The sequence below is a fragment of the Syngnathus leptorhynchus genome, chromosome 22, assembly GCF_054491065.1.
Source record: "Syngnathus leptorhynchus isolate UIUO chromosome 22, UIUO_Slep, whole genome shotgun sequence".
Lineage (NCBI taxonomy): Eukaryota > Metazoa > Chordata > Actinopteri > Syngnathiformes > Syngnathidae > Syngnathus > Syngnathus leptorhynchus.
The window spans coordinates 236,121-247,151 of NC_141216.1; the positions used below are offsets into that span (position 1 = coordinate 236,121).

Sequence of the window (11,031 nt, forward strand, 5' to 3'; positions counted from 1 at the left end):
ATTGCTGTCATTCCTCGTGTAAGCAGACAGATTTCAAAGTGCTTTAATTTGGAAAACAATCAAGTCAAATTCAGTTCTTTCACTTGTGGTCTACATAAGGTGGAACAGCGATGCTTAAATCCAATTCCTCGATTTGATAGCATCACACTTTTATACTTGTTCTGAGGTGCGGTCTCTTTAAATGCAATTGAGATAAAAAGTGTTTTGATGGATTCAAAGATGTCAACGGCAGAAGACTTGTCCATTCAAGACGTAACAAAATAAATCCCCTCACAATATTTATGAACACGTCTTGTAAACAAGCATGGCAGTCAAGGTAACCAGTAAGCTAATGCTAGCGTAAGTAAGCTAATGCTAGCGTTAGCGAGAAGCTAACGAATGCATTTAACACATTATTGTGTCCCCCAAGAATAATACAGCACCTTTGTTGCATTCATCTAATACAACTGCTCAAAACACCCACAAGAAGTGAAAACCATTACCTTGTTTGGTAGTTCCGCCTCAAAGGATGTGACGTTCAAAAAAAAAATGGAGAAAACGGAACAGAGTAAATAAACAGATGGTAAAAGTATCTCTGCAACACCTGGAGGGATAGATTACACTTTTGTACAACCTCGGAGACTCCGTGTGCACAATTAAATGAATATAAAAGCAAAAAAAAAAAAGGATGGATGTCTCCTTAAAAAAGCCTAAACTAATCATGAGTTGACTGTCTGGCATTGTGACAAATGACCCAAATTTGAGCTTGTGGTTTGCTTTTTATTTATCTTCTGCCACGCCGCGGCTAGGGCTTAATCGGTGGCAGCCGTCAAACTTTACTTTGTCCAAATCGTAAAAAAAAAAACACATGAGCTAAACAAGAGGAGGACAAGAAGGACAGAAGATGGAGGTGGGACTTGTCGGCAGACGGCCTGCTCCAGCCTGGACCGTCTAGAAGCACTTTCGGTGGACGATGGACGGGCCGGCTTCGTCGTACTCCTGCTTGCTGATCCACATCTGCTGGAAGGTGGACAGCGACGCCAGGATGGAGCCGCCGATCCACACAGAGTACTTTCTTTCCGGAGGGGCGATGATCTGAGTGGCAAGGGACAAGGGAGGACCGGCAAGTGGGTGTGCACGCACACGCACGCACGCATGCCTTCCGTCACAACAGTACTCCCCAAAAGTCGCTCATTCGTCCGAAAGCTAACTCGCATTCCTTGGCCCGGAAGTCGGAAGACTTGAAAACTTTGGCAAAAAATCAATCGGGAGCAGCGGCTTGACATTTGAGCCAGGCTCAACGGTGGCTTACCTTAATCTTCATGGTGCTGGGCGCCAGGGCAGTGATCTCCTTCTGCATGCGGTCGGCGATGCCGGGGTACATGGTGGTGCCCCCCGACAGCACGTTGTTGGCGTAGAGGTCCTTGCGGATGTCGATGTCGCACTTCATGATGCTGTTGTAGGTGGTCTCGTGGATGCCGGCCGACTCCATGCCTGCGGCGGCGGCGGCGCGTCGTCAGCCCACCCGACAAAGCCGAGCCGAACGTAGGGACCCACTCACCAATGAAAGACGGCTGGAACAAGGTCTCGGGGCATCGGAAGCGCTCGTTCCCGATGGTGATGACCTGACCGTCGGGGAGCTCGTAACTCTTCTCCAGCGACGACGACGTGGCCGCCGTCCCCATCTCGTTCTCAAAGTCCAGAGCGACGTAGCACAACTTCTCCTTAATGTCGCGCACGATCTCACGCTCGGCTGAGGTGACCCAAAGTGAAACGTAGGTGGTGTTGACAGGCGCACACGACCGGTTGGGCGGGCGGGTGCTCACGCACCCGTGGTGACGAAGCTGTAGCCGCGCTCGGTCAGGATCTTCATGAGGTAGTCGGTGAGGTCACGCCCAGCCAGGTCCAACCTCATGATGGCGTGAGGCAGCGCGTAACCTTCGTAGATGGGAACGTTGTGGGTCACGCCGTCGCCGGAGTCCAAAACGATGCCTGAAAGTTGGGGCGCGGTCGGTCAGCCTCGCGATTGGCGCAAGCGAGCTCGCCTGCCAACGGAGGGTCACCTGTTGTGCGTCCAGAGGCGTAGAGGGACAAGACGGCTTGGATGGCCACGTACATGGCAGGAACGTTGAAGGTCTCAAACATGATCTGCACATCAAGCGGGATGCAGCTGAGACGCAAAGCGGTGCGACGCACGGCGCTCGCCCAGGGTGCCGCTCACCTGAGTCATCTTCTCCCTGTTGGCCTTGGGGTTGAGCGGCGCTTCCGTCAAGAGGGTGGGATGCTCCTCCGGGGCCACTCGCAGCTCATTGTAGAAAGAGTGATGCCAGATCTGGCAGAACACCGGACATGTCGGACGGCGGCGGTCGCTCGACTCCACCTCGGCCGCCCACCTCGACCGCCCACCTTACCTTCTCCATGTCGTCCCAGTTGGTGATGATTCCGTGTTCGATGGGATACTTGAGGGTGAGGATCCCTCGCTTGCTCTGAGCCTCGTCGCCCACATAACTGTCCTTCTGGCCCATGCCCACCATCACGCCCTGACGCACGCACACGCCGTCAGTTCACAACTCTTGGCATCATTGCCAAAGTGAAGCTCGACGCCGACCTGGTGCCTGGGCCGGCCCACGATGGACGGGAAGACGGCCCTGGGCGCGTCATCTCCGGCAAATCCGGCTTTGCAAAGTCCTGATCCGTTGTCGCACACCAGGGCGGTGCTCTCCTCGTCGTCGCACATGGCTGGCTGCGGGCAGAGGGGGGGGGGGGTACCGCACTGTGGGCGGTACTGGCTGTTAGGGCGAGAGAGGACACCTGACGACGCTCGCATACGTGACGCGATATGTGGCGGAACACGCTCGGGCACAAGGCAAATGCCCAAAATTGGGCATCGACTGCGCGCGCCATATTTGGGCATCGACGGACTGGTTGCGACCTGAGGCTGCCGCAGTCTATCGAGACCTCGGCGGCAGGAACTTGCACGAGCGGCTGAAGGGGAGGTTTTGGTGAAGATGCCAATTGGAGGCCATGACGACAAAGTGGCGCATGATGTAAAGAAGCCCGAGACTCTTACCGTGGTGCTGCTGGACGCGGGAAGGCAGCTGGAGCGAGCCGCTGAGTGAGGCTCCCGTCAGAGAAGACACCTTAAGAAGCCTGCTCCTGCTCCTCCTCCTCTCCGCCAGCCAAATATGGAGCGGGGCCCCCCCGCGGACCCCCGTCCACTCGGCGTCCTCGGTCCGCTCGGCTCCTTGTAGGGCTGGGCCCGGGGGAGCCGGCCAATGGCGCGCCGGAAACTTTCTCCTCTCACTTTCATACTTGCACGTTGATTGAGAAATTGCTTTTCTCCCAGTTCTGGCTCTTGTCGTGGTCCAAGTCCTTGTTGTGTTCCAAGTTGTTTTTCTGTTACGGCTTCTGCCTCCGGTCCAGGTTCTTCTCCTGATCCTGGTCAGAGTTCCCTGTCCCGGCGTTTGCCGTCGGTGACCTCGTCCGGTCCTCGGCGAGGCCCGCTGACCTCACGGCGACCTCCCGGCCAACATGCCCCTCGAGACGCGACTGCCGGGCAGGCTCGGGTTCCCTGGTTTCTGAGATGATGCCGGTGACATTGTAATGTAGTTGTGTGTCCAGATGAAGATGAGGCCAAAGGTCAAGATGAAGGGGCACACGCTGGCTTCTCCTTAAAAGGAAAAGGGAGGACGCGCGGGACAACTTCCTGCTCTAAAGCAAAATCCCAGCAGAAGCATAACATCAGCATGTCATCAAGTCCTAAAAAGGAGCTGAGGAGACATGCAAACTCTCATGTAAGGGAGGGGCCACCGAGTGATCACCGACTCCTCATTCCTCTCACGCACACGCGCAAACGCTCTTGCTCGACTTTGACCGAAAATGGGAAAACATTTGGAGCGCAGACGGGCTCGCGAGGCCCGACTGGCATTGGTCGGCAAACACCCACGCCGCACCGTGTGAGCGTGCTGCGGAATGCGAGGCTTGATATGTGCATTGGCTGCTTTTATGCCGGCCTGTTTGAAAAAGTTTGTGGAATGCGGCGACTTGGATAGTTAGCTAGTGGAGTGTCGCGCAGTGAGCACAAGGTGGCGTCTCTGATGTCAAAAGAATCATTCATTTCATGACTGGATTCAGCAGCCCATTTCCTCCACCTGATTGCCAGTGCCATTCTTTCCCCAATTGTGTTCACTCAAATAAAAAAGGCCAATTTGTCCTAAAGATTGCTGCGCTGCCAGGTGCTAGCTAACATGCTGAGGCCATAGGGAAATGCACTAGCAATAGCACTGACGGGCTGTCTGTCTGGTTGCCTCCAGAAACCTGCTGGCTCCTCAACCTTCCTTTCTCGAGAACCTCTCCACAGTGGCGACAGGACGCTGTGGCACCGCGCCTTCTGCTGATGGCCACACCGGCCCTCTCACACACCAGCGGCAGCAGTCCAAACATCTGAGCAAATTTGTATTTATTGCCATCAAGAAAAAAAGTTCTGTGTAGCAAAGGTCAATCGGGACAAGACCACCTTTGACTGACATTTGACCACCTTCCCCAAGATTAATTATTTCTTTTTATTACAAATGAAACACAGGATGTGTTTGCATGGGTGTCAGTGTTTGCGTGTTGTACTAAAGTCAGGCTCCGCCTCCTGACCGGAGCGCAGGGCGTCATCAACAAGTTGCTGCAGATTGCTGTCCAGCAGCGACCTATCGACTCTGAAAACTTCCTGAAAGCAAAAATGCAAAACAAAATGAATGACTTTGGTGTGCCTTTAAGTCTCACAAGCAAAATTTGTCAATGACAAATGCTACGCTACGCCGTGCCATGTGATATTCGCCTCAAGCTACGGTATGCTAAACTCACGTTATGGTAGAAAACAGAAAAGAACGGCACGGCTTTGTTTGTCAGCTCAGTGGCCTAGTAGTAGAGTGTCTGACCTGAGACTGGAAGGTTGTGGGTTCAAACCCCGGCCAGCCGGGTCATACCAAAGACTTTAAAAATGGGACCCATTGCCTCCCTGCTTGGCATTCAGCATTAAGGGTTGGAATTGGGGGGTTAGATCACCAAAGGGTTTCCGAGCACGGCATCGCTGCTGCTCACTGCTCCCCTCTCCCCCAGGGGATTGATCAAAATCACATGGGGGATGGGTTCAATGCAGAGGACAAGTTTCACCACGCCCTGGTGTGTGCGTGCGTGCGCACCTTTTTCTTGTGTCTGGCCGGAGCTACTGGGGGGTTGAAGGTCATGCCTTTGACATCATAATCTGCAAACAGCTGTACCGGCGACCTGCACGGGAAGTCCTCCAAGGTTAGGGCAGCGTCACCCGCCTCGACACAACGGCGACGTGCGCTCGCGCTTACCTGCGGCTCAGCTCAAGCGGAAGCGCAGCCCCGCCTTCGCTGGGAGCGCCACGACTCAGATGCGACGCCAGCTGCCGCACCACCGGATGGAAATGCCTCTGCTCAGACGGCATCACGCGTCACATCAGCTCGGGGCCCGCGCGCGCGTGCGTGCGTGTACCTGCAGTGTGTGGAGCTCCCACAAGGCGGTGTTGTGAGCGTTGCAGTGTTCGGGTTGGGGCAGTTCGTTCAAGTAGACGCCGCTGCCCTGGACTTCGTTGTCCAGCAAGAAGTCACATCTTGGAAACGACTGACGACAAAGAGGCACATGAATTGACTAGCTCGTTACGAGTCACGCTCGCACGCACGCACGCACTCACATGCAGCGCGGCCCTGGTGGCGGCGAGGAGTCCAACGCTGGCGTGCGTCTGGACGTGCAAGCTGAGCCCGCTGAGCCGCTTGATGAACGCCATGGCCCTCTGCAGGCTCACCCGCTTCCTGCGGCGGATCAACATGGCATCCAGGCAGCGCAGCACGATGAGGATGTCCTCATCGGAAGTCCCTGAGGGAGAGGGCTCGTCAACGCTCGAAGCTGGTGACGCTAGCCGTGCCTTAAAGTAGAAGCTCAATGTGTCCCGTGACCACCCTCACAAACCAAAACCACCTTCGGCCATCAAAATGATCAAAACGCCATTTTTTTTATTTTTTTTTTTTAAAGAGTTTGTCGGCATGTGTTGCTACACCATTTGTGTTCTTAAAGCTACAGTCTTGAAACTGACAGCAACATTTGGATGAAGTCAAAGCCCGACGAGAGGCGACGGGACTACCAACCTGCGTGCAGCCGTGGCAACATAGCGTACAGCTCAGAGTAAAAGTTGAGAGGGTCCATGTTGAGGACATCACCTGATGCGGCACATACATACAGAACATTTCGAATAATTGTCAATTGTTTGTCTATGTGAAGCCCTTTGAGACTGCTTGTGATTTAGGGCTATACAAATAAACTTGACTTGACTTGCGGGCTGTGCGCAAGCAAGCACGCAGGCACGCACACGCACCTTGCCCAGACAGGATGGTGAAGACTGTCTGGATGCAGTGAAGTCTCTCCCTGTCAGTCAGATCCTGCACGGCAATCGCAAATCAAATTAAGCGTGTGGTCTCAGGACGGACGGACGAGTCTTGTGTTATACTCACTCCGGACTGGATAAGGCTTTGGAGCACATTGAGTAGGTCATCAAAGAACTCCAAGTTGATCAAATGGGCAAAACTAACAGGAAGTGACATCAGTGTTATTGTGTGTGTGTGTGTGTGTGTGTGTGTGTGTGTGTGTGTGTGTGCGTGTGCGTGTGTTCGCGTGTTACTTGGCCAGCCCCTCCAAAACTGCAGGAAGAAGGACAGACTTGTGAGCTTTCTTCAAAATTCGAAAGTACACGAGGAAGACGATGTTGAGAGTCTCTGTGTGCTGTGGGGAGAAAAACAAGAAGAACTGTAGCAGATCTCTCACAGGACTTTCACTAGCGTCCATTGCTCCAATTTCGCTATGGAAAACAATTTTGCAGTGTAGTTGCTTGCAAAATCTGCTTTTATCTGAAGATTCACACTCAGACCTTGCGCTCCTCACCATTTTCATCTTCTTGTCTTTGCTGTCCGACGCTTCGGCTTCCAGAAGCTCCTGCTGCAGCTTCTCCTCCGCTTTCTTCCACTGCACAAAGAGCGAGAGCGAGAAAAAGAGCGAGAGAGTGTGAGGCAAGCAAGCGGCGTGCTGAGGCCGTGCTTTTGGGCAGCTGGCTTTGCGTTACCTTGCGCTGCATGCGTGACAGATTGTTCTTCTTGTCTTTGAGGCGCATGGCCTTCACGCTGGGCGTCATGTCCTTCATGTCCTTTTTCACCAGCGCTTCCTGGATTCGCACGCTCAGTAGCGTCCGCAGCACCTGCACGCACACGCACACGCACACGCACACACACACACACACACACACACACACACACACACACACACACACACACACACACACACACACACACACACACAGTCTTGAGCCACAGAAACAAAAGACCAGGAGGGAAGTTCTCCCGGATTGCGGTGCTTCCAATATTGCGACAAATGGAGTCAACAACCTGCGCTGTCGTTAGCGATAGGTGGGCGCTATGTGCTGCAACGCCAGAACGCAACGCAAGACTGTTGTCGCTAGAAAGGAAGGAGGCGTAACTTGCCTGGGGCCTGACGTTGAAGTTGAGACTCTTGACCAGACCCGAAATGACTCGAACGGCGGCCAGAGAGGTCCCACCCACTTTGTCTTGGTGAAACAGCTCGGAGAAGGTGCGGCAGCACATGTCAGACACCTAAGGTAAGGAGAGAGAGAGAGAGAGGGCCAGGTCGGGTCGTGTCAGGTGGGATCACGTGGGATCACAGGCCGGGGCCGTCCGGCCGGCCCGGCGCTCACCGTCTTGACGGGGTCGTTCATCAGCGGCGCCAAGGCCACCAGGATGTTGTTATGGAAGTTAAAGTGCGGCAAGGCCAGCAGCAGCTCGCACAGGCAGCGCACGGCCACGCCGGCCAGCCCCGAGTAACGCTCCAGCGACACCGCCTGGCTGCGCTTGCTCTTCTTCTGCTTCCAGTCTGCACGCAAACACAGACGGGCGTCAGCAGTCGCTCTAAATTTCAAAGGACCAGCAAGAGCGGGTGGCCAGAAGAAAGGGAGGACGGCCGCTTATCCGCTTTACCGCTGATGCACTGCTCCAAATCCTCCAGGTAGAATTTGTACTGACTCAGCAGTCCTTCCTCAAACTCCCGCAGCTGTTGCGTCTCCTTCTTCACCTGTGGTGACGATTACGACACGGTCAGCGCCGACCTACGGCCGCACGCGCGCCAGCGTGGTACCTTAGCGGCTTTCTCAGCGGCGGTCAAAGGTCGTATCTTGTAGGTGGGAACGATGTCTTTGAAGATTTCCATCAATGACACCATGGCCAACTTCCTAACCGTCACCGCCACACAAGGGTCCGCCTCCATCAGCATCCCGCGCAGCTGCTTCACACACTTGACCTGCGCGGGCGCACAAGCGGGTGAGCACGCTAAAGCAAAATCACACGCGCACACTCATTCACTCACATTGTTGACTGGGTTGGCGATGACTGTGGACGCCAGACGTGCGATGGTCAACTTCCTGTCTTGGATCTTGCGCATCCTGGCTTCCTGTTGCTGCGCTGGCGTCAGCGGCGTCGTGCCGTCGATTAGCTCCGCCGCTCCTGAAAACGAGGGCGGGTGGGGCCAAGCGATTGACAGCCAGTGGGAGGAATGCCCCCCCCGGCCGACGATTTTGTTCAAATAGCCTTAGAAGCCCATCCGTACCCATTTCAACCTCCTGTGTGGCTGCTGCTTCCTCCTCTTCCTCTTCATCTTCGTCTTCCTCCTCCTCCGGTTGCTTGTTGACCTCTGCACACGTACGACAGACAAACAATGGTGAGCAGCATGGCAGGCCCCTTGCGTGGTACAGCGCCTGCCTGCTTCTTCTTTGCGTGGGCCTCACCTCTGTGCACACTCTGCGGGATGAGTCGCGTCCTGTCTTTGATGGGCAGCAAGTGGACGACCTCCTTCTCCGCCACGGCGGCCATCTTCCTGGGAATCTTCTCGTAGCCCGGGACCACCTCCGACTTGCGTTTTTTGCCGCTGTGCGTCGGGCCGCTAAGACGCACGTGCAGACGGGACATGACTCGTACGGGCGGGCAGGCAGGCTGGCGGGCGGATGCCGAAGTGTGCGCAGGTTACCATGACGACAGGTCCCTGCTCAGGAAGGAGGACATCTGCTGCAGGTCGTTGTTGTCCATCATGTCAGTGGGCAAACTCTCCAGGAAGTCCTCCTCCTCCTCCTCCTCCTCTGACATCATATCACACGTACATACGCATAGCACAAAGTAACTAATGGCTCTCTAGCGGTTGAAACATGGTGATCTTACCGGGCCTTTTGGCAGTGACGTCAAGCGGACGTGGCGTGGCCAGCGCGACGCCCTTGAGCGCCTGACGCATCTTCCGGTGCTCCTTGCGCTGCTTCTTGTCGCAGTTTTGTCGCTTCATCTGCCGGTTCCTCAGCTTGTTGTCCAGTTTCACGCCGCTCGTCTTCAGCAGCCGCCGAAAGGACGGGCGGCGCTTCTTGGAGCGAGACTGCGGCCGGCCGCCGAGGAACAGCGGACGCGCAGAGGTCACGGAAACAGAGCAAATGCCCGAGCGGGTACATTTACATGGGATATTTGGATGAACAACCAAGCACACTTTTCTACCATTTGTGTACATAGCTGCCCTACCTTCCCTGACAGGTACTGAGGCAGGCTCAAGTCAATCGACAACTCAGAAAAGAAAAATCCCCACTTGTTTTTTACACTCTCACCTTTCCTTCAACGTCTTGTAGGCAAATTGCATTTGCTCCACTCTTAACGCTGGAATCTGAGCCACTTTGCCTGACTCTTTGCTTGTTGCGAGCCATTTGAATGATAGATAAAGGGCTTAGTTCAATGGACTGGATTTGGAACGCGACATTGTGATAGTGTGGCGGTCTGGAGGGCGCCAGAAACCGTCGCTCTCTCAGACCGAGGCTCAAGGTCCACCGGTCACAGAGGAACTTTAACTTCACACGCTCAACTGTGAAACAATGCACATTTTTCCTTCCAGAAAGCTAGTCGCCCAGCCAGCCCTGAAATAGCACGACTGATGACAGCGTATTTGACGCGGTGTTTGGGATGAGCTTCTTGTATTTGTTTTTCACGCCACGGTACCACGAGGCCAAAGTTCCAAATTTCAAAACGGGCACCAAACGCTTGCATTTATTACGAGCAGTTTGTTGTTGGTTTTTAACCGCGGCTTCGAGAGACGACGACCAACAACGGCGTCGTCAAATGAAATAAATGGAAGCTTTTGGAGGCACCGAAAGTTCTCGCGTGAACGGCGTGGTTGAAAACATCAACAAACATTGACGTCGCTTTCGCTTTCTGCGTCAAACTCACCGGTGCCATGATGGTGGCGTTCAGGTAGAGAAGGAAGCCAAAACACGGGGGTCCCACACGCGTGGACGGCGGAGAACCGGAACCGGAAACTAAAAAGCTCGAGCGGACTCGTGTTGGCTCGTGAGTGAACGATTCGTTCAAAGTAACGAATCTTTTCAGTGAACTAGAGTGAACGAATCACTTCCTTAAGTGATTCGTTCTTTTTACAGTTCATATGGCTTCAACCAGTAAACGTCGGTAACGCCCATTGAAGCTGGTGCCACCTCGCCGTAAAACAAAACGAAGAAAACGACGTAACTTCCCGTTCACGAACGAGTCGTGAATTGCATTTCCCGTTCACCAACGAACGAATCTGTAGGTGAACGAATCAGCGAGTGAGTGATTCGCATTTCCAGTTCATCGTGAGAACGGACGGATCAAATTAACTCGGCTTATTTTATTTTTTGAAATATATATATATATATATATATATATATATATATATATATATATATATATATATATATATATATATATTTTTTTTTTTTTTTAATTCAACTAACATAATGCAAGATGTGCCGTTGCCCTTTTCACCTGGGATCGTTCCAGTAAGCAATCTCCTTGTCCTCCTGGCCGCAACGTTTCCAGTTGATGCTGAACCCCTCAGATGACGAGTGGACCGCTTGGAGGGCTTCCGTCTGCTTACCGATGGTCCAAATTGACACGTTTTTACGGCCGTATTGTTTTG

At 53.7% G+C, this 11,031-nt stretch overlaps 2 protein-coding genes across 5 annotated transcripts; both read right to left on the reverse strand.

Moving 5' to 3' along the window:
- Nucleotides 1–738: 738 nt before the first annotated feature.
- acta2 (actin alpha 2, smooth muscle) lies at nt 739–3,198 on the reverse strand. The gene is made up of 9 exons (XM_085904757.1): nt 3,050–3,198; nt 2,588–2,752; nt 2,391–2,519; nt 2,201–2,311; nt 2,043–2,127; nt 1,810–1,971; nt 1,541–1,732; nt 1,292–1,473; nt 739–1,074 (listed from the first exon to the last, which is right to left on the reverse strand). Exons 2-9 carry the CDS (start codon nt 2,714–2,716, stop codon nt 931–933), a joined length of 1,134 nt encoding a protein of 377 aa, XP_085760883.1. The 5' UTR covers nt 2,717–2,752; nt 3,050–3,198; the 3' UTR covers nt 739–930.
- A 1,351-nt stretch (nt 3,199–4,549) lies between these two features.
- noc3l (NOC3-like DNA replication regulator) lies at nt 4,550–10,990 on the reverse strand. Of its 4 annotated transcripts, none has more exons than XM_085904735.1 (21): nt 10,878–10,990; nt 9,264–9,468; nt 9,076–9,184; nt 8,837–8,991; nt 8,659–8,742; nt 8,419–8,555; nt 8,191–8,352; nt 8,034–8,127; nt 7,754–7,929; nt 7,524–7,652; nt 7,109–7,240; nt 6,931–7,011; nt 6,671–6,771; nt 6,504–6,576; nt 6,368–6,431; nt 6,141–6,212; nt 5,690–5,871; nt 5,491–5,619; nt 5,331–5,428; nt 5,172–5,256; nt 4,550–4,696 (listed from the first exon to the last, which is right to left on the reverse strand). In XM_085904735.1, exons 2-21 carry the CDS (start codon nt 9,379–9,381, stop codon nt 4,580–4,582), a joined length of 2,298 nt encoding a protein of 765 aa, XP_085760861.1. In that variant the 5' UTR covers nt 9,382–9,468; nt 10,878–10,990; the 3' UTR covers nt 4,550–4,579. The 4 variants fall into 4 exon arrangements, with proteins under 4 accessions (XP_085760861.1, XP_085760860.1, XP_085760859.1 ...); XM_085904734.1 differs by lacking the exon at nt 10,878–10,990 and adding an exon at nt 10,305–10,466; XM_085904733.1 differs by lacking the exon at nt 10,878–10,990 and adding an exon at nt 9,692–10,209 and having other exon boundaries at nt 9,076–9,178.
- Between the last annotated feature and the right edge of the window lie 41 nt (nt 10,991–11,031).

Coding starts and splice junctions, on each gene's coding strand:
- acta2 (XM_085904757.1), bottom strand. CDS start 2,716: ATGTGCGACGACGAGGAGAGCACCGCCCTGGTGTGCGACAACGGATCA. Junction 1,972..2,042: donor CGCCTCTGGACGCACAACAG/GTGACCCTCCGT, acceptor CCCAACTTTCAG/GCATCGTTTTGGACTCCGGC. Junction 1,075..1,291: donor CCAGCACCATGAAGATTAAG/GTAAGCCACCGT, acceptor CTTGCCACTCAG/ATCATCGCCCCTCCGGAAAG.
- noc3l (XM_085904732.1), bottom strand. CDS start 9,787: ATGGCTCGCAACAAGCAAAGAGTCAGGCAAAGTGGCTCAGATTCCAGC. Junction 9,185..9,263: donor CGTCACTGCCAAAAGGCCCG/GTAAGATCACCA, acceptor ATATGATGTCAG/AGGAGGAGGAGGAGGAGGAG. Junction 8,743..8,836: donor CCCGCAGAGTGTGCACAGAG/GTGAGGCCCACG, acceptor GTACGTGTGCAG/AGGTCAACAAGCAACCGGAG.